This window comes from Carettochelys insculpta, chromosome 5, assembly GCF_033958435.1.
Source record: "Carettochelys insculpta isolate YL-2023 chromosome 5, ASM3395843v1, whole genome shotgun sequence".
Taxonomy (NCBI): Eukaryota; Metazoa; Chordata; order Testudines; family Carettochelyidae; genus Carettochelys; species Carettochelys insculpta.
In genome coordinates, this window is record NC_134141.1 from 2,591,980 (window position 1) to 2,611,112 (window position 19,133).

At 44.0% G+C, this 19,133-nt stretch overlaps 1 protein-coding gene across 1 annotated transcript in view; it reads right to left on the minus strand.

Moving 5' to 3' along the window:
* The window catches only part of MELK (maternal embryonic leucine zipper kinase), a 45,246-nt gene extending 27,841 nt beyond the window's left edge, over positions 1-17,405 (minus strand). The window contains exons 1-8 of the mRNA XM_074994014.1: positions 17,167-17,405; positions 15,658-15,758; positions 15,274-15,359; positions 14,388-14,504; positions 13,216-13,359; positions 12,195-12,263; positions 9,591-9,683; positions 3,337-3,435 (exon numbers count right to left, since the gene is read on the minus strand). Of these exons, the coding sequence (XP_074850115.1) occupies positions 3,337-3,435; positions 9,591-9,683; positions 12,195-12,263; positions 13,216-13,359; positions 14,388-14,504; positions 15,274-15,359; positions 15,658-15,721 (672 nt within the window). The 5' untranslated portion in view covers positions 15,722-15,758; positions 17,167-17,405. The remainder of the gene's footprint in view (positions 1-3,336; positions 3,436-9,590; positions 9,684-12,194; positions 12,264-13,215; positions 13,360-14,387; positions 14,505-15,273; positions 15,360-15,657; positions 15,759-17,166) is intronic.
* Between the last annotated feature and the right edge of the window lie 1,728 nt (positions 17,406-19,133).

A 19,133-nucleotide genomic window follows, 5' to 3' on the forward strand; every position in this document is an offset into this window, starting at 1 on the left:
CCCTATTAAGATTTATTCTAGGACTTTTATCGTACCACTCAAGGATGGGTGATGAACCATGAGTTTGAGCTGTGACATCTCCATGACTGGTGACTAAATCGTTGCCTTAATGATCCTTTAAGCTTTCATTTTTATCCTCCACAATAACAGTATCTAGAGATTTGAACATTTTTCTTCAACCTACAGATGCATATCTTATGAACGTATAAAAGAAAGTCAGCTTCAGGCCTATACCTGGAAGACCATGATTTGATTTGTTAGCATTGTTTTGTGAGCCAATCCTGAAGCTAAATGGATTCAAGCTATTACACATTCTATTAATTCAGGAAGAAGTTTAGAGCAACCATATTCTTCCTAGGTCATATCCTGTCAGGGCAGTTCTTAACCACTACAGGGACCTCTCCCTCACGGGAGAAATTCCTGACTCCAAGGCCACCAGTCATAAGAACAGCCATAGTGGATACTCAATAGTTTTGAATCTGCAATTTTTGCCAACGCCCCTTTCTCCAGATCATTTATGTACGTTAAATAGTACTGGTTCCAATACAGACTACCCGAGAGACATTACTACTTACCTCTATTTTGAGAGCAGACCATTTATTCCTACCCTTTCTTCCCTATCCAGCTAAAAAAATCCATGAGAGGACCTTCCTTCTTATTCCATAACAGACAGGAGAGGGAGGGAAGGAGTCACTTGTCCCTCTACTCAGCCACAGCGATTTCTCACACTGTTTATTAGCTAAGCCTTCCCTTTCCAACAGCCGTACCAAGGAAAGGGACCGTCTGGTATGCTTTAAATTAAATTTAGCATTCAAGCAGCAAGTTTAATTAAGCAGTAGCACACAAAAAGACTACATACTAGCAGCACTTCCTGACTTACCCTATTTGTACCATTTAACCTCATAGAAACATTTAGTCTAGCTGGCTCATGGTTTTCTTCTCAGACCACCCCATTTTGAGGAGAAATGTGCAATAGCAATAGGTTGGCACTACAATGCTTGTTACAGACCAGAAATAATTGCTCTACAGCAGACCCCCAGCTAACACGAGGGTTGTGTTCTTGTGCAACCCTGTATAAGTAGAAATTCATGCAACTTGGGGGAGCCAGGAAACTGACCAGAGCAGTAGTGCTGGTCAGTTTCCCTCATGCTGTGAGTGGCGGGCAGCTGAGAGTCTGGCTCTGGGGCTGCCCGCTGCTCACAGGACGGGGAAGCTGACCAATACTGATCAGTTTCCCTGCTCCTCTCAGGGGTGGAAGCCTGACTCTTGGATCTGCTGCCCTGCACCTCTCGGGGTGGCAATCTGACTCTTGGCTGGAGCTCCCATCAGGGCAGCAACCAAGAATCAGGCTCTTTCTTGACTGCCATCACTGACAGGAGCAGGTAAACTGACCTGGGCAGCAGCCCTACTCAGTTTTCTGGCTCCAGCAAGTGGAGGAGAACTGTGAACCAGGTGTCAGCCTGGTTCCCCTCTCACCTTCACTTGCAGAGCCAGGAAACTGACCAGGGCAACAATGCCGGTTAGGTTCCCCACTCCTGTCAGTGGCAGTATCTCACTTGCTGCCACTGACAGGAGCAGAGAAACCTCTCCCGTCAGTGGCTGCAGCCTAGGTCAGCTGCTGTCCCTGATAGGAGCTGGGAAACCAACCAGCACTGTACCACTCAGTTGCATTAACTTAGATACACACAAATCAAGTGTGTGTATCTTGGGGCCGGGGGGTGGGGTCTACTGTATTGGCTTTTTTGGAGGGGTACAACCTATGATTTCTGTCAGTCAAGGAGATTTATACACATTTGCACATGTGTTTCCAGTACAGGACTAGGACAATGTGCTTCTTCCCAAATGCTGCTTACAATCAGCACAAGAGCCAGCCAGTGGTACCACAGGGGTTGGGGAGGGTGCAAATGAATAGACAGACGGGAGACAAGGGAAAATCATGTTTGCTACCTTTTCTTATTGTGGAGCAATGAAACAGTGCCCTAGGCAGCACAATCACAGAAAAAAGGCTGGACTACTGCTTTCACATAAGCCCTGCTCCACTCACTCTTGGTAATTCATCACTATTAATCCCACTACACAAGAGTTCTCTTTTTGGACTAACTTAAACAAGATCCAAAAGGTCACTGGTGTGACAGCAGCATTGCTGAGAAGGATCAGGGAGTTGTGTTGTATCATAACCTAATGAGTCAGAGCCAACATGCTGTTGCAGAAAATGCTTAATACAAACTAAAACTGCATTTGAAGAGGCACAGTATGCAAATCCTGGGAGAGGACAGTACTCATCTCCTCGGAGCTGGTTAAGCAAGCAACAAAGTTATTGGGGGGTGAAGGTAGAATAGGATAGCAATCCACAAATACTTGAAAGGCTGCCATAAAAAGAGGTGGAGAAAAATTGTTCTTTTGCTAGAGAGGGCAAGAAAAGGGGCAGTAGCTTTAAATTAATCTAAGCCTGCTCTTCTGTAAAATCTCAGGAAAAACTAAGTGTAAGAACAATAGGACAATGAAACAGACTATCTAGGGAGGTTGGGGAAGCTTCTTCCCTGAAGGTTTTCAAACAAACAATCTGGATAGGCAGCACTCAAGTGGCTTACATACAAATCCTGCATCCTAACAAAGGGTTAGATGAGATGTCTCTTGCAGTACCGTCTCACCCTGTGATTCCAAGGTTTATATAGGTGTAAATCTCACTCATCTTTCCCCATCTCCTTTCCTTAAGATCCTCTTTTCTACTTCTGAGGCAATGTTGCTCTTATTTCACTATTCTGTACTATAGACTTGACCATTTCCAATCACTTGAGCTGTCGTTCCTCCCCAAAGCTGATTTCCACCCTATTAAAAACTAGCCCTCTTTTTTTGTGGTTATTTTTTAAGAGTTCTCTTCAGCTGTAGAATTTATATCAAACCCTACTATTCCTTTGTTTGCTTCACACCTATCCTTTACCACAAGCCTGAAAAATGATCCATTAGTCAGTCCTATTCTACAAGGGTCCTCCCCAGGGGATTTAATCAGTGAGTTTTTAAATCCTTTGTTTCAGATTAAGCAAGAAACGGAAGTGTAACACCCTACATTATTTCATTACAGGTATTTTAGATCTACTTCTTTACCTATGTAGATATTCTGAATTTGAGAAATGTTACTTGATGATCACTTTCTTTAACAATTAGTGAATCTTCTGGAAACAGTGCAAAAGCAAAAATCAAGAAGTTCTGTTAAACACATAACAGCAATATACTTCATCACCAGAGAATAGGCCAAGATGTACCACATCCTGCCTCTGCTACACAAAGGGTCTTCACTTATGCTTGACATTTTGCATTTCCTAAAGCACAACATACCATGATCTTCCTGTAGAGCGCCATGACATTCTCATCATCAAATGGAAGAAAACCACACAGGAGAGCATACAAGAGAACCCCCATGCTCCATATATCTGCCTAAAAAAACAAACCAACACCATGAAGGGTCAGGTAAAATGAATAGCTGGGTGGATAAATACAGGGGAAAAAAAATCAGGTTTTTTTAAATTGAATTTTGATTTTTAAAATCCAGGCTAAATTTTTCAATTAAAAATAATCACATATACTCTCAAAATGAACTGATGGATCTAGTCTATCTGCTGTAATTACTAGCACTTGCTTCTTGAAAGTTCTAGGCTTTCAATTTCTCTCTCAGCAGACTAAAAAGTAATATGTGCAAAAAAAAAGACGATAGGACTTTTTTGTTCTGTGCTTATGTTGTCATGGACCTTGGCCAAGCACTGCAGAGAAGCTAGTAAGACATTGTTTTAACATGGAGGCAATATATAGGAAAGGCTAAAGGCAGCATTGAAAGAAACGGTGGAGTGGACAGGAAAGAAAAAGGGAAGACATTTAGCACACACACAGCTGCCTATATTTCTCCACACTTTTGCCACAGAAAACGTGTGATGGCTTCTGGATTGCAAGAGGCACAACTACCTGGGAATATCTGGAAGAAATTCATTCCCTAGGTAAGAAAGGAAAACATGTCAAGTCTTCGCAGTGCAAGATCATGCAGGGCCTAACTGCAAAAATGAAACCTAAAGAAAAAACTGTTTGCTGGGAGAAAGTTATGTAGATGAAGACATGGATATGGCTGAGGGAATCAGCTGGCTAGTAACTTAAATAATTCACTTTGCAATGAATCATTCAAGACTCTATGCCTGTTACTATAAGTGTTATGTGACAGGTAAACTCCCAAGATGCTTGCTATGTTGGATGTTGCTAGAAAAAAAAAAGTTTAGCTTAGCTGATCATTATGGTTTACTTAATTAGTTAACTAGATTTAGAATCTATACAGTACAGAAAGCTGCAGGAAGAGAAATCTAGAATTGCCAGTTGCCACCAAGTGCCTTTTTTTCTTATATCACATACTACATGCACCTTATTTTGGCACATCCTGGCCACAGACCATAATGGTGATGTCATAAATCTATTCCCCATTTTATTTCAACATAACTCAGCTTTTCCAAGGGAACGCTATTCTATATGGCTATGTCTACACTACATCTGTCGACAGAAGTTACTGTTGACAGGGAAATAGACAGTATTCTGTCAATGGATTGCATCTACACGCAACTTTTTCTGTCGACAGAGTACTGCCAGCCTGCCCTGCCCTCTGGTGCCAGAAAACGGAGCGGCAGCCCTGCAAAGAAAGTCCTCTCTGTCGACAGAAGTGTCTACACTGCACACTTGTCGACAGTATTCTGTCCAGCAATTGTTATGCCTCAAATTTGAAGGATAATGTAGGTAGTCCATTCTGTCCGACGATGTCTTCGGCTTGCACAGGCTCATTGGTTGTGGACACATGTGGCTGAGTCATCCAAGCTTTGAACAGCATGGGCATTCACAGTGGGGGCAAGGGAATTGTCCTGACTCTGCTGCTGTTGCTTTCTTCCTCTCACGAGCATCAATGAGGCATATGCGTTGCTGCTCTTCAAAGTTGTCATACGCATGTCGTTCGAGAGCACGCCAGCCTGTTCGGTCTTTTGCATGATGCTCTAGATGATCTGGTTTTAAACCAGCATGAGCAACGTTGGCCTTCACACAGTCTTTATATCTCTTGCGAGGCCTATCTTGATTCCTTTTGGCCTCAGAGTTCACCGTAGAGGAGTTGCTTAGGGATTCTTGACTCCTCCATTTGCATGATGTGCCCTGTCCAGCAAAGCTGGGCTTTCAGAATCATGGCTTCAGTGCTCGTGGTTCCTGCTCTGTCCAGGACTTCCAGCTTCATTACTCTGTCCTGCCATCGAATGTGCAGTATTGACCGCAGGCTGCACGTGTGGAAGCGCTCCAGCAGTTTTATATGTCTCCTGTACAAGGCCCAGGTTTCACTGCCATACAGGAGACTGCTCAGGACTACAGCCTTGTACGCGTTCAGCTTAGTGGACTGTCGGATATCTACTGATTCAACACTCACACTCTGAAGTCCTAGTGCCCAGCTGGCCTGGCAGATTCCTGCATTTGTCAAGGGACCCATCATTGGCTATCACACTGCCAAGGTACTTGAACTCCTCTACTGTTTTGAACTCTGTTCCTTCTATAAAGATTGAAGTGGGGAAAGCAGCAGATTCTGGAGCAGGTTGAAACAGCACCTTGGTCTTTCCTAGGCTGACGGTCAAACTGAAGAGGCGAGTGGCATCAGCAAAACTTGTTGACGATGAGCTGGGGATCAGATTCCTTGTGTGCCATAAGTGCACAGTCATCAACAAAAAGGGCTTCAAAGATGAGCCTCTCAGGTGTCTTGGCTTTAGCATTCAGATGACAATCAATTGATTCATGAGGGATAATACTGTTGAGGAAAATGCAGAGTTCTGTCGAGAGAATGCTTTAAGTGTGTGGATGTTCCCTGAGTTATGTCAACAGAAGGCCCCTTTTGTTGACAAAATTCTGTAGTGTAGACCCAGCCTATGTGTATTTTCAAAAAACAGAAATGCCAGTGAGTTAAGTAGGGCTTATTTCAAAAATTAAGTACACTCTAAGCACAGTCAGCCTTAGCTTTTTAGGGAACTCCATCTAAATCAAGTTTGGTTTTTTTTGGGGGGACATGATTTAAATCATGGATTTATTTAAAAAATAATCAATCCCCCCCAGAAAGGCTAACATCTGGTAGCTCGGTATTTGTCCAGGATGCATAGAACTGCTTACTGAGCAACAATGTTCTGTCCATTCTCAATACAGGGATCAAACATCATGGCTATAACTTTACCTCCATATGTCAAAGGACAATAGAACTACGGCAGGTTAACCAAAAAGAAGAGCACACTGAAGTGGCAAGTTTCCCTTTCTCTGACTCATCTTTGCAGTAAACTGCTACTTGTTGAACCACGGCTCAAGCCTCATCCTCTCCAAAACTTCACTTACATCCAGATTTGTTCAATTTTGATAGGGAGATAAATTGGCTGGTGGCAAACTTATTTTGCTAATGCTCAGAGTTAGCACTAAGCTTTTGTAAACTTCACTGATGCCATTGAGTGCCGTGTGTAGATCCTCCTTTGAGTGACCAACTACAACAGAATCTACATTCTGGAGTTCAGTTAATATTGCCAATATTACTTTAGTTCTGGCCTGGAAATGAAAAAGACTGAAGGTGTTAATAGGAGATGCCAACAGCCTGCATTAGATGGCCTTGGATTAATATTTTCATAAATGCTAAGAAAGTGGGGGAGCCGGTGGGTGCCAGTGCACAGCCTTGTTTTACACCAGGGCAGATGACAAAGGGCTCAGAGGTAGAGCCACTGCACAGGACAGAAGCAGTCATCTGGTCATGAAGGAGTCGTACATTGGTGATAAATTTGCTTGGGTAGCCAAAATTTGAGATGATTTTCCAGAGCATCCCAGCTATAAGGAGTCGAAGGCTTTCATCAGATTAGTAAGGCCATATACAGCTCTTAGTAGTATACTAAACATTCTTCCTGGATCTACCTGTCTGTGAAAGTCACATTGGTGGTGCCGCAAGATGGTAAAAAGCAGTGCTGAGAGTCTGGAAGTACTTCTGCTGAAAAAGGGAGTGGATTAAGTAAAATTCTAGCAAGAATCTTCCATGATGGAGAGGAGGGCAATACCTCAGGAGCCGAGGGTCAGCCCTGTCTCCCTTTTTGCAAACAGAGGTGTTGCAATTACATAAGTCAGCAGCAATGTCTTCACTGCACCGAGATTTTAAGGAGCAGCAAATGAAGCTTGTCAGTCTTTCAGTACTTCAGAGAGTATGTCATCAGGACATGGTGCTTTACTGTTCATTTGTGCAATGGTCTATGGGTTGGAAATTTCCCAGACTGGATGCTGAGGAATGGATTCAATGGTGTTTTCAGACAGTCATATCTTGATTTAGAAGCTTTGGTAGCATTCCTTCTGGCTTCATTACCTTTAAGAAAGGTACTGTCATCTTCCAATCTCTGAGGTGTTTGGTCCACACAGGGTCCTTGTCTCACAAAATGTTCCAACTATCCTGTCTGTCGGCAAATGTTTGGGTTATTTACTTTGTCCTCCCACTATTCGTTTTTGATTTCTCAGATTTTCCTTTGAACTTCAGCTTAGAGCTGACAGAAAAAGCTCTGCTTCTGACTGGGTAGCAGTTTTGCCAGTCTCAAAACTCTTTTTGATTCTGGCCCAAAAGGGCTGTTATCACAATGTTGACAACCAGTCCTGATGGCAATGAGTAGCAAAGCTGAGAGATGGCTCTTAAGGCTCCTGGATGGTCTTTTTTTAGGGCTTCCAAATCTTCTTGAACACTTGTTATGCCATTTCCAGGTGTGCAGATGGCATGCTTTTCACTGAGGAATGTTCAGAAGTTGTCTTACTGCTCCCAGTGTTTGGATATTTATTGCCATCTGTGCTATTTGGATTGTGCTCTATGTTCTGATACAGTCCTGATAGTCATGACTGACTGGTCAGTCCAGCAATCAGGTTCTCTTATGACAAGGTTAATTAGGACATCTCTTAGATGACATGTTCTGACAAATCACATGGTTTAGGGGTAACAAAGAGGTAGCCATGTTAGTCTGGAGTCGAAAAAACCACAGTCATGTAGCACTTTAAAGACTAACAAAATTGTTTATTTGGTGATGAGCTATTTTGTTTGTCTGTAAAGTGCTATGTTAGGCTACGTCTACACATGAAGCCTACTTCGAAGTAGCTTATTTCGATGTTGCGACATCGAAATAACGTCTACACGTCCTCCAGGGCTGGCAACGTCGATGTTCAACTTCGACGTTGCGCAGCACCACATCGAAATAGGTGCAGCGAGGGAACGTCTACACGCCAAAGTAGCACACATCGAAATAAGGGTGCCAGGCACAGCTGCAGACAGGGTCACAGGGCGGACTCAACAGCAAGCTGCTCCCTTAAAGGGCCCCTCCCAGACACAGTTGCACTAAACAACACAAGATCCACAGAGCCGACAACTGGTTGCAGACCCTGTGCATGCAGCATGGATCCCCAGCTGCAGCAGCAGCAGCCAGAAGCCCTGGGCTAAGGGCTGCTGCACACGATGACCATAGAGCCCCGCAGGGGCTGGAGAGAGCGCGTCTCTCAACCCCTCAGCTGATGGCTGCCATGGCGGACCCCGCAATTTCGATGTTGAGGGACGCGCAACGACTACACGGTCCCTACTGCGACATTTAACGTCAAAGTAGGGCGCTATTCCCATCCCCTCATGGGGTTAGCGGCTTCGACATCTCGCCACCTAACGTCGATGTTAACTTCGAAATAGCGCCCGACACGTGTAGCCGTGACGGGCGCTATTTCGAAGTTAGTGCTGCTACTTCGAAGTAGCGTGCACGTGTAGACACGGCTTTAGTGTTGTATGGTTTAGGGGTGTCACTGTTTCAGCAAGGGTGTTCACAAGTTTTGTCCTTGCTTGGCATGAAATTGTGACCACAAGGTCATTCCTTCAACATATACAGAGTAGAAGGAAGCCATTGGAACTGACGTTGTCTACTCCTCCCTTTCCAATGATGCTACACAATATGCTAGAATCTTGCCACCTCTTACATCACGATCCCCTAAGACGGCTATTAAATCTATTTTGGAATGAATGACAATTTTATGAAGGTCTGTGTAAAAGGATTCTCTCTGTTCTTCAGCATCACGTGTTGGTGCATATGGACTGATAATTGTGGAAAACATCACTGATCAGTTGGATGCAGAGGGTCATAAGGCTCTCACTGATGTCAACGAGCTCAGAGGTTGACTAGAAGGTTCTTGACTGCAAACCCAACATCGTGTATTCGTCTGTCACTTTCTGGTTTTCCTTTCCAAAAGAAGTAGAACTACTGCTCTGTTCCTTCTAATAGGCTTCATCTGCATGCATTGTTTTCCTAAGAGCAGCAATGTTGGCATTATACCTTAAGAGTTCTTGGGCAACGATTGCCTTTGAGTTCAACTTCTGATCTTTCACTTTTGGATTCTTATAAGGTACAGACATTCCAAGCTACAAGAAGCATTTTTGTTTTTCAACTGCACTGGGTGTGATCCCTCTGGACATGGAGTGTTTAAAGATAATTCTCATTATGTTAGTTTTTGTGTATATAGAGATATCATTCAGAGATTATTTAGGACACTGCATTAAATACCTCTGAGCCAATGTAAGCTTTGCCCTGAATTAACTCTGGTGCTGCGTAAGCTGGGCTCCCACAACATGTGTTCAGCTGGTAATCCAGGCCACCCTAGAGCAGAACAATTGAACAGATATATTAGATAAATTAGAAAGGATTTAAGTATCTAGTTTGAACTATACTGTGGTATATGATTATGAGCCTCACTCAACTGTGAGGTGTCCCATGTGATCACATATACCAGAACGAAGCAGAAATGCTCTGGGGCTAAGATATCAGCTATGCAGGAAATCTGGGTGCCATTGCCAGCTAATAGTTCTGGCATTACTATCGGCAGGCAACAGTTTCAGTGTTTCAGCTGCTCATCTTCCCATCTAGAAAGGGATAGTAACCTGTCCTTTTGGGGGCCAGTTACACCTACACAGAACTCTACTAATTGGATTGCTTGTTGTTACCATACTTCTCATTTTAGCCAGATCAACATTTACAGTAACGCCACAACTTTCAATGTGAGACAATCTGACATAAGGTTTAGAAGTCAGACCTCTGCACAGCACGTGTACAGGCAATGGTCTCATAGTCCATAACCCCTAGACCAATGGTTTTCAACTTATTATTGTAGGCTGCATATGTGACCCACAAGGTGCTCCCCAGACCCTATAAGGCCAGCTGGTAGCACACAAATGAACTGGGTGGCAGCTGTGTGCTAAATGGACCAGATGCAATCTGTGGGCAGAGAACCACTGCCCTAAACAAAGCCATACCTTTGGAACACTCAAAGCCAGATCTATTTCTGGAAGGCTTTTCCAGTCAATTATTTGAATTACAAAAGCAATTTAAGAGTGTGATCTCAACTGGGGCCTCTGTGTGCTAAGTGCCATACAAATAGTTAGACTCTGCCTTACAGATCTTACAACAGAAAGCAAAGGGTGTGAGAGAAATAGAGGAAACACAAAAGCACATAGTTCAGTTATCACTTTGTACCGTTGGCCATTATCATTGAAGACTCTTGGAGATCAGGAGAGATACTGGATGACTGGAAGAAGCCAAATATAGTGCCCATCTTTAAAAAAAGGAAAGGACAATCCAGGGAACTATAGACCTGTCAGCCTTACCTCAATCCCTAGGAAAATAATGGAGGGAATCCTCAAGGAATTCGTTTTGGAGCACTTGGAAGAGGGGAAAGTGATCAAAAGTAGCCAACATGGATTCACCAGGGGCAAGTCCTGCCTGACCAATCTGATTAGCTTCTATGATGAGGTAACAAGCTCTGTGGACATGAGGAAGTCAGTGGATGCGATATACCTTGACTTCAGCAAGGTATTTGATATGGTCTCCCACAACATTCTTGTCCATAAGGTAAGGAAATATGGATTGGATCCTTGGACTATAAGATGGACAGAAAGCTGGCTTGATGGTCGGGCCCAACGGGTAGTGGTCAATGGCTCAATATCTGGATGGTGGTCTGTTTTCAAGCAGAGTGTGCAAGGCTCAGTTCTGGGGCCGGTGTTATTCAACATCTTTATTAATGACCTGGATGAGGGACTGGACTGCACCCTCAGCAAGTTTGCGGATGACACAAAACTAGGGGGAGCGGTAGATTTGTTGGAGGGTAGAGAGAGAATCCAGAGGGACCTGGATAAATTGGAGGACTGGGCCAAAAGAAAGCCGATGTGGTCCAATAAGGAGAAGTGTAGAGTCCTGCAGCTGGGGCGGAAGAATCCCAAACATTGTTACAGGCTGGGGACTGACTGGCTCAGCAGCAGTACGATGGAAAGGGACCTAGGGGTTATGGTGGATGAAAGGCTGGATATGAGTAAACAGTGTGCCCTTGTAGCCAAGAAGGCTAATGGCATACTAGGGTGCATTAGGAGGAACATTTCAAGCAGATCTAGAGAAGCAGTTATTCCTCTATTCGGCACTGGTGAGGCCACAGCTGGAATATTGTGTCCAGTTTTGGGACCCCCAGTATAAAAAGGATGTGGATTTGCTGGATCAGGTTCAGCGAAGGGCAACAAAAATGATTAAGGGTCTGGAGCACAAGACCTATGAGGATAGGCTGAGGGATTTGGGCTTGTTTAGTTTACAGAAGAAAAGAGTTAGAGGTGATTTAGTAGCAGCCTTCAGCTTCCTGAAGGGAAGCTCTAAAAAGGAGAGTGAGAGACTGTTCTCAGTGATGTCAGATGGCAGAACAAGGAGTAATGGTCAGAAGTTGAAGAGGTGTAGGTTAGATATTAGGGAAAAACTACTTCACCAGGCGGGTGGTGAAGCATTGGAATGCATTGCCTAGAGAGGTGGTGGTTTCTCCATCCCTTGAGGTTTTTAAGTCCCAGCTGGACAAGGTCCTGGCTAGGATGACTTAGTGGGGGTTGATCCTGCTTGAAGCAGGGGGCTGGATTAGATGACCTCCTGAGGTCCCTTCCAACCCTGTGATTCTGTGATATCAAACTGGAAGAAGCAGCGGACCCTCTCCCTCTGAATACTATTTACAATGACTAGGCAGAATCCAAATAACTGAAGCATTGGCTGGAGACTTGAGTGTTATTAAAAACACCCTTTTAATAGCAGAAGTATTTGGATGTACTACTTTGTAATTAGCATAATTTTCTTTCTCACACTCACCTTTGGCTTTGCACAGAGACCAAAGTCTATCAGCTTCAAGTTCTGTTCTGAATCAATCAACAAGTTCTCCTGGAGGAAAGGAAAATGGTGGTAATGAGGGCACTTGGCAGAACATCCCAGCCAGAGGATGAGTAAGTGTTTCCTCATCTCTTCTAGCCATCAACTAGTACTGTTCACCATCCTCCCAGTGTCCTTATCAACATCCCTTGGGTGATAGACCCATCTCCTCTAAAGACTATAAGCAATGTTCAGCCTTTTCCCCAGAAGAGAATATGTTTAGAGAAATGTTCTCTACATTTTTCAGGAAGCAGTCAGTCTGAAGAAGTGGGTCTATCCCACAAAAGCTCACTGCCTAATAAATTATCTCGTTAGTCTTTAAAAGTGCTACTGGACTGCTTTTTTGTTTGGATAGTATATAGACTAACACTGCCATCTCTGTTACAGTCATACAGTGAAATTCCTCACCTAGCATTCTCATCCCCCTCAAAGTGTTCTAGTCAGTCCATAAAACACAAGTTTCTACAAACAAATACATGTTAAAGCAATTGGTTTCTTAGGAAATCAGAGTGTCACATGGTTTCCCACTGCACCCTCTTACATCACCCTTTAGGAAGGCTGAAGCAGAACATGGCACTTGTGCTGCTGAGTGACAAGAGTGACATGGAGGAGGGCAGCAAAAGCATGGTTTCCTATTAGAAATGGAATATGGAGTAAGGGAAGAAGACTGACTGGGGCTAACTTGAAGTCTGGAGTTGGGTACTAAATAAGCTTTCTTCCTTCTGCTGCTGATTTGGTATGCCAGAGAGTAAAACTGGACTCAGAAAACCATATTGGGAAAAGTTTGATGACATGGAATAGGAAGATCATTCCTTATAACGGCAGGACAGCAAAGGTAAGCTACTCATTTGGAGAAGAAGCTTAACTAAAAAAAGGCTGCATCACATTTGAAAGCGTACATTACAAATACTGAAAGTAGTGGCCAGATTTTTATTAAAAAAAAAAAAAAACGAGTCATACTTACAGGTTTGAGATCCCTGTGGGCATACCCCTGACTGTGCACATAAGCAATTGCTGAAACAATCTGACGGAAAAAGATACGCGCTTCTTCTTCTGAAAGGCGATCCTTGGAGATTATATAATCAAACAGCTCTCCTCCAGGACAATACTGCAATGAGATAGGAAACAATGGTATTTGAGACAAAGTAACCTCACACTTATAAGACTTAGTAAAGAGGCAGCCCTGATCAGCCTAGCAGTACACTGAGCACTACTGTATGGGAACTGAAATGACAAAGTCCCATTGCCTTCCTCCAATCCCCCCAGTCAGGAGCAGGATATTTTGCTGTACAAGAGTAAAATCTGACCCCTATCTGAAAGGCTAAAGAGATTTTTAGTCAGGACAATATACATGCATTATACATAGTAGGAAGATGGCAGAATTTAGTTATGCATTTGCAGTTCTGGGTCACATTTTAAAAAACGAAAGAAAGTAAGTTAACACTGACTCACTTGTAAGCATGGCAGGAGAGAATTTTTAGGAGCAACTCAAATGAGGTAGCATTAGCAATTTAACAAACTCAAATAGACACTTTTTCTGCTTGTGGGACAGTATGAAAATTGAAATTAATGCAAGAAGCTGATAGAGCAGAGTTCAGCCACAATGGCAGAAGAGAACCGTAATAAGACCAAGTGAGATATATATGGAGAGGTGGCATTAAGTAGGGCCTTGAAAGTGATGACAAATTTTGACTTGAGGCAATGGAGAAGGGTGATCCAATTGAAAGATTAAGTCAAAATGGACTAGGATTATGCAGCAGCATTTCTTGTACAGTCAGTAGGAGGTATAAATGTCGGTAGGCTGAAGGGATGCAGTCAGCTTAGACTGCCTGAGGGTCTTATTTTATTTTATAGCTCTTCCTCTGGAAGACAGACTCAGTTTCAGTCACTGCAATGTGTGCAGCCTATTTGAATTCTTCCAAAAATGTTGATTTAATTGAGGAGCTTTTGTAGAGGCTACAAGACTATTCAAAGTGACCTATTTTAAACTCATGTCCCTTTCACAATATCTGCCCTCTGAAGTGATCTGTACCTAGGGACAGCAGAGAACTCCCAAAAGTGAGCTTTCTAGTCATCCCATTCAGCAAGACTGAAATAGTATTTTAGCTATTCCAAAAGCATCATTGTGGCACTAACCTCCAAAACCATGAATATCTTCTTGGCTGTCTCTATTACATGGTATAATCTGCAAATATGTTGGTGACTCAAGTTCTTCATTGCATCAATTTCTGTTTTAACACGCGGTAAATCATCCTATGGGGGAAAAAATAGTTATTTCAATATCCTGGTGCAGTGCTCCTACAATAAGCACTAATGCAACTAGTGACAGTCAGTCCAGTATCAGCTTTGGCAGAACTAATACAAGTTCAGAATTTGGCATACAGATCAGATGGACAATTTTAATGCAATTGCTACAATTAAAAAGTTGGAATATTTTTTCCTGCAAAAGTTGCCAAAAATTATTGGGTTCTAAAATGCAGCATCTTTACATTACTTTAATCTGTGAAATTAGTGTCCCATCAATGTCATTGTCACCAAAAATACGCATTTGTGGAGGTTAATAAATTTCTGCTTCTAGAAAGACACTTCAGAAGAATGTCTAACAGTTCTACACATAGACTGTGTCTACATTGCATGGCCCCCCCCCACCCCAAAATACTTTTTTGACCTCCCAAGGTCTAAATAAGTCAAAATATGTTCACACAACCACAGCATTGCAAAAGGAGCATTCACATAAGCCTGTAGCTGCACTTTGTTCTCACACATTCATCATCAGCCTTGGATGGGGGAGGAGGTGAACGAAAGTAGTTTGCAGAGCTGGACTTATTTTAAGGGACAAGCCCTCTTACCCTGACTTTTCATGCATTGCAATGTGAATGCTCCAGTTTTTTTCCCCCCCAGAAAAAAGTGCATGTGTAGACAAGCCCAAAGACATTTCACAGGAGTAAAGCAGAGGCTGTTTCCCATTACAAAATGCAATCTCTTGCAGCATCTTATCAGACACTACAGTACATAGACTTACCCCTAAAGCCAGTTTGTCCATTATTTTTATTGCAACTTTTTCACCAGTAAGAAGATGGAGACCTAGTTTAACCTTCGCAAAGCCACCTGAATTTATGAGAGAGGCATTAAAAAATCCAAGATAAACATCAATTTTCTCCTCAATACTCCTTTATTAAAGTCACACTTTAGGAACAAGCCTTACAGCTTGAAGAAAGCTTTTTACAGCTAAATATACTAAGGGGATTTCTGGATTAAACATCTCAATTTTCTTCACCAAACTAAACACATGAAATCTGATCTCTAGATTAGTTGCTATTTTAACAAGCTGCTTTTGAGTTGTATGTGAGGATGACGCATTAAGAATAAGTGTTCACTGTTTTAATTTAACACATGAGAAACATACCTGTCCCAACTGTTTCATATAATTCATAGTACTTGAGAATTTCCTCATAGTCATCTACACCCATGCTGAGATAGGCAAAGTTTAGCCGTAATTCCGAAAACCTGGCAAAGCATATGAGAACATAATCATGTATTCTTTAAGATTTCTACCTAAGAAACACTTATGTTAGCAAAATAAATTAAAACAGAACCTTGAAACTTCACATTCATGGTGAAACTGATTTAACTGACACTCACATTCAAGCTGAAAATCTGCTTCAGTAATAAGCTTCTGTATGCCTAGAACATGCTGAAGTGTCTAATGGCAAAGTCACTAGACTTCATTTTCACACTCCATTAGATCAAGTGTCAGGAACCAAACAATGATTCCTTCTGCCATCCAAGTCAGAAACTAAAATGTTTGCTCACATTTGTGGCTTCCCTTTCATCTTATTAAGGGCACCGACTGGACCTTCCCCTATCAAGCCTCTAATCAATACAGTACTAATTAAACATCTGAATTTGTTTCAGATAATAAAATTCCTGTTTCATAATTACATACCTTACAACAAACCACAGTATTCTGCAATAGTGATAGTCTCCCCTTCTTTATCAGGCTAGTCTGAGTGGCTGAGGGATGTTTCAACAGTTGCTATGCCAGGTTGGTCACCATAGGCTATGCCTGACCAGAGTACACATACCTATCACAAAACTCTCATCCTATGTGGTCCTTCACTTTAGTTTAGGTCAATAAGGAAGTCATGACTCATAACTGCCATCTGGTTGACAAACAAAAGTATACTCAATGTAGACAACTGTTAAGGGAACTAGTCATGGCCAAATCTGGTTCTACAGACACAGCTACCCTTCTGTTGTTTTATTAAAAGTTAATGCAGTGAGGGGCAACCTAGACTAGTGAGAGCCACATGATTGTCATGACCAAGATGGGCTCCCAAGCTACAGTAGTTTTACTAACTGTGCTTGGATACCTTAAATTTGTGCTCTGCACCAGTTAAGCCTTAGCAGCTCTTTGATTGACTGAGACTGGATGACAAGGAAAACACCAATGTTGTGTGCAATCAGCACATACCCCACTCTACATGCCTGTCATTTTGGTAATCCCAGTAAGGGAAAAAAAAAACATGGACAGAAACCAGCAGAATCAGGCAATTCCAGGTATACACAACAATTAAAAAAGTTACACAAACCACCCACAGAACGTGATGGGCTGCATGTGGACCCTCCCACTACTTAGTTAGCAGGTGGGGGCCACATCCACATGTGACAGCCGTGATCCCAGCCAGCCAGCCGGCGGGAAGGTATGACTGCAGCCACCATTGGGCCAGGCTGGCTTGACTCTGGCCCGAGCTGCATCAGGCCAGCAGGAAGAGCCCCGGTCACAGCCACGCAAAAGTGGTGGCAGCGGCCAGCAGAACCCCTACCCACGGGCCCGGTGGGACCCCAGCCGACACTTCAGCAGTATAATTTTGCTCGTTCAACCACTGTTTTGGCGGACAGTTCCACCCCTCACCACGGCGCCGAACCCGCAGTCAGGCAGCCAGCATCTGGGGTGACAGTGCAGCCCCGAGAGTACAAACACCCGGGCCCAGGCCCAGGCCCATCCACCGCCAGCAGCCTGGGCAGCCAAGAGGGGGACCCCAACGAGGCCCCAGAGCACAGGGCCAGGTCCGCTGCCGGGAGCGGCTGGGCAGCGTGGCCGGGGGCGAGGGCCCCCCCAGGCAGCCTCAGGGCCGCAGTGACGGAGGGGACCCAGTCGTGGGGGTAGTCGGGATGGAGCTGGGAGGCGGGGTCAGGCAGACGAGGGGGAGGGGCCGTCGGGGTGGGAGCTGGGCGGTCAAGGGCAAGCGTGGGGCAGGTGACCCGCACAGTAACGCCCCCTATCCCAGTTCATCCCGGGCAGGCCGCGCTCACCTGCCCGGAGACGAGTCCCGGAGCGCCGCGCAGTGCCCCCCACGTACCACAACACCAGCCCCAAGCGCGGGCGGCCGTTTCTAACGTTTAAATTTCCCTGCCAACCGAGCCGCTTCCGGCCGCCGCTGCCAGCCGACCAATCAGATCGAAGCGCCGTCCAGGGAGCGGCATCATGGGAGGAAGGTCAGCGGTACCAGTTTGGGCTGAGCTGGACGCCATGTTGAGAGTGGCTCTCGCTCCAGTTCCTGGCGAGAGTTGTCTTTGGTCTGCTCAAAGGGCCTGGCCTGATCCCTATTATGAATTCATGGCACGGGCTCTGTCATGTCACCCTGGCACAGGAGAAACCCTATGTTTCTCCAGCGTGCCCCAGGCAGGCCCAGCTCCTGCCACAAGCCTGCTGGTGTTCATCTCAAAGCCCCAGCTCCTGGAGTCAGGTGGTTCAGTGCAACTCACTGGTCTTTAAAATACATCATAACTGTCAAGTCATAAGAACATAAGAACATAAGAATGGCCATACTGGGTCAGACCAAAGGTCCATCGAGCCCAGCATCCCATCTGCCGACGGTGGCCAATGCCAGGTGCCCCAGAGAAGGAGAACAGAAGACAATGATCAAGTGATTTATCTCCTGCCATCCATCTCCTGCCCTTGTACTGAAGGCCAGGGCACCATACTTTACCCCTGGCTAATAGCCATTTATGGACCTAACCTGCAAAAATTTATCAAGCTCTTTTTTAAACCCTAATAGAGTCCTGGCCTTCACAGCCTCCTCGGGCAAGGAGTTCCACAGGTTGACTGTGCGCTGTGTGAAGAAAAATTTCCTTTTATCAGTTTTGAACCTACTACCCATCAATTTCATTTGGTGTCCCCTAGTTCTTGTATTATGGGAAAAGGTAAATAATTTTTCTATATTCACTTTCTCCACACCATTCATGATTTTATATACCTCTATCATATCGCCCCTCAATCGCCTCTTTTCCAAACTGAAAAGTCCCAGTCTCTCTAGCCTCTCCCCATATGGGACCCTTTCCAAGCCCCTAATCATCTTAGTCGCCCTTTTCTGAACCTTTTCTAATGCCAATATATCTTTTTTGAGGTGAGGAGACCACATCTGCACGCAGTACTCGAGATGTGGGCGTACCATAGTTTTATATAGGGGAAGTATGATATCTTTTGTCTTATTATCGATCCCTTTTTTAATAATTCCTAACATCCTATTTGCCTTACTAACTGCCGCTGCACACTGCGTGGATGTCTTCAGAGAACTATCCACTATAACTCCAAGATCCCTTTCCTGATCTGTCGTAGCTAAATTTGACCCCATCATGTAGTACGTGTAATTTGGGTTATTTTTTCCAACATGCATTACCTTACACTTACCCACATTAAATTTCATTTACCATTTTGCTGTCCAATCACTCAGTTTGCTGAGATCTTTTTGTAGTTCTTCACAATCCCTTTTGCTTTTGACTGTCCTGAACAACTTGGTGTCATCTGCAAACTTTGCCACCTCACTGCTTACCTCATTTTCTAGATCATTGATGAACAAGTTGAACAGGATCGGTCCC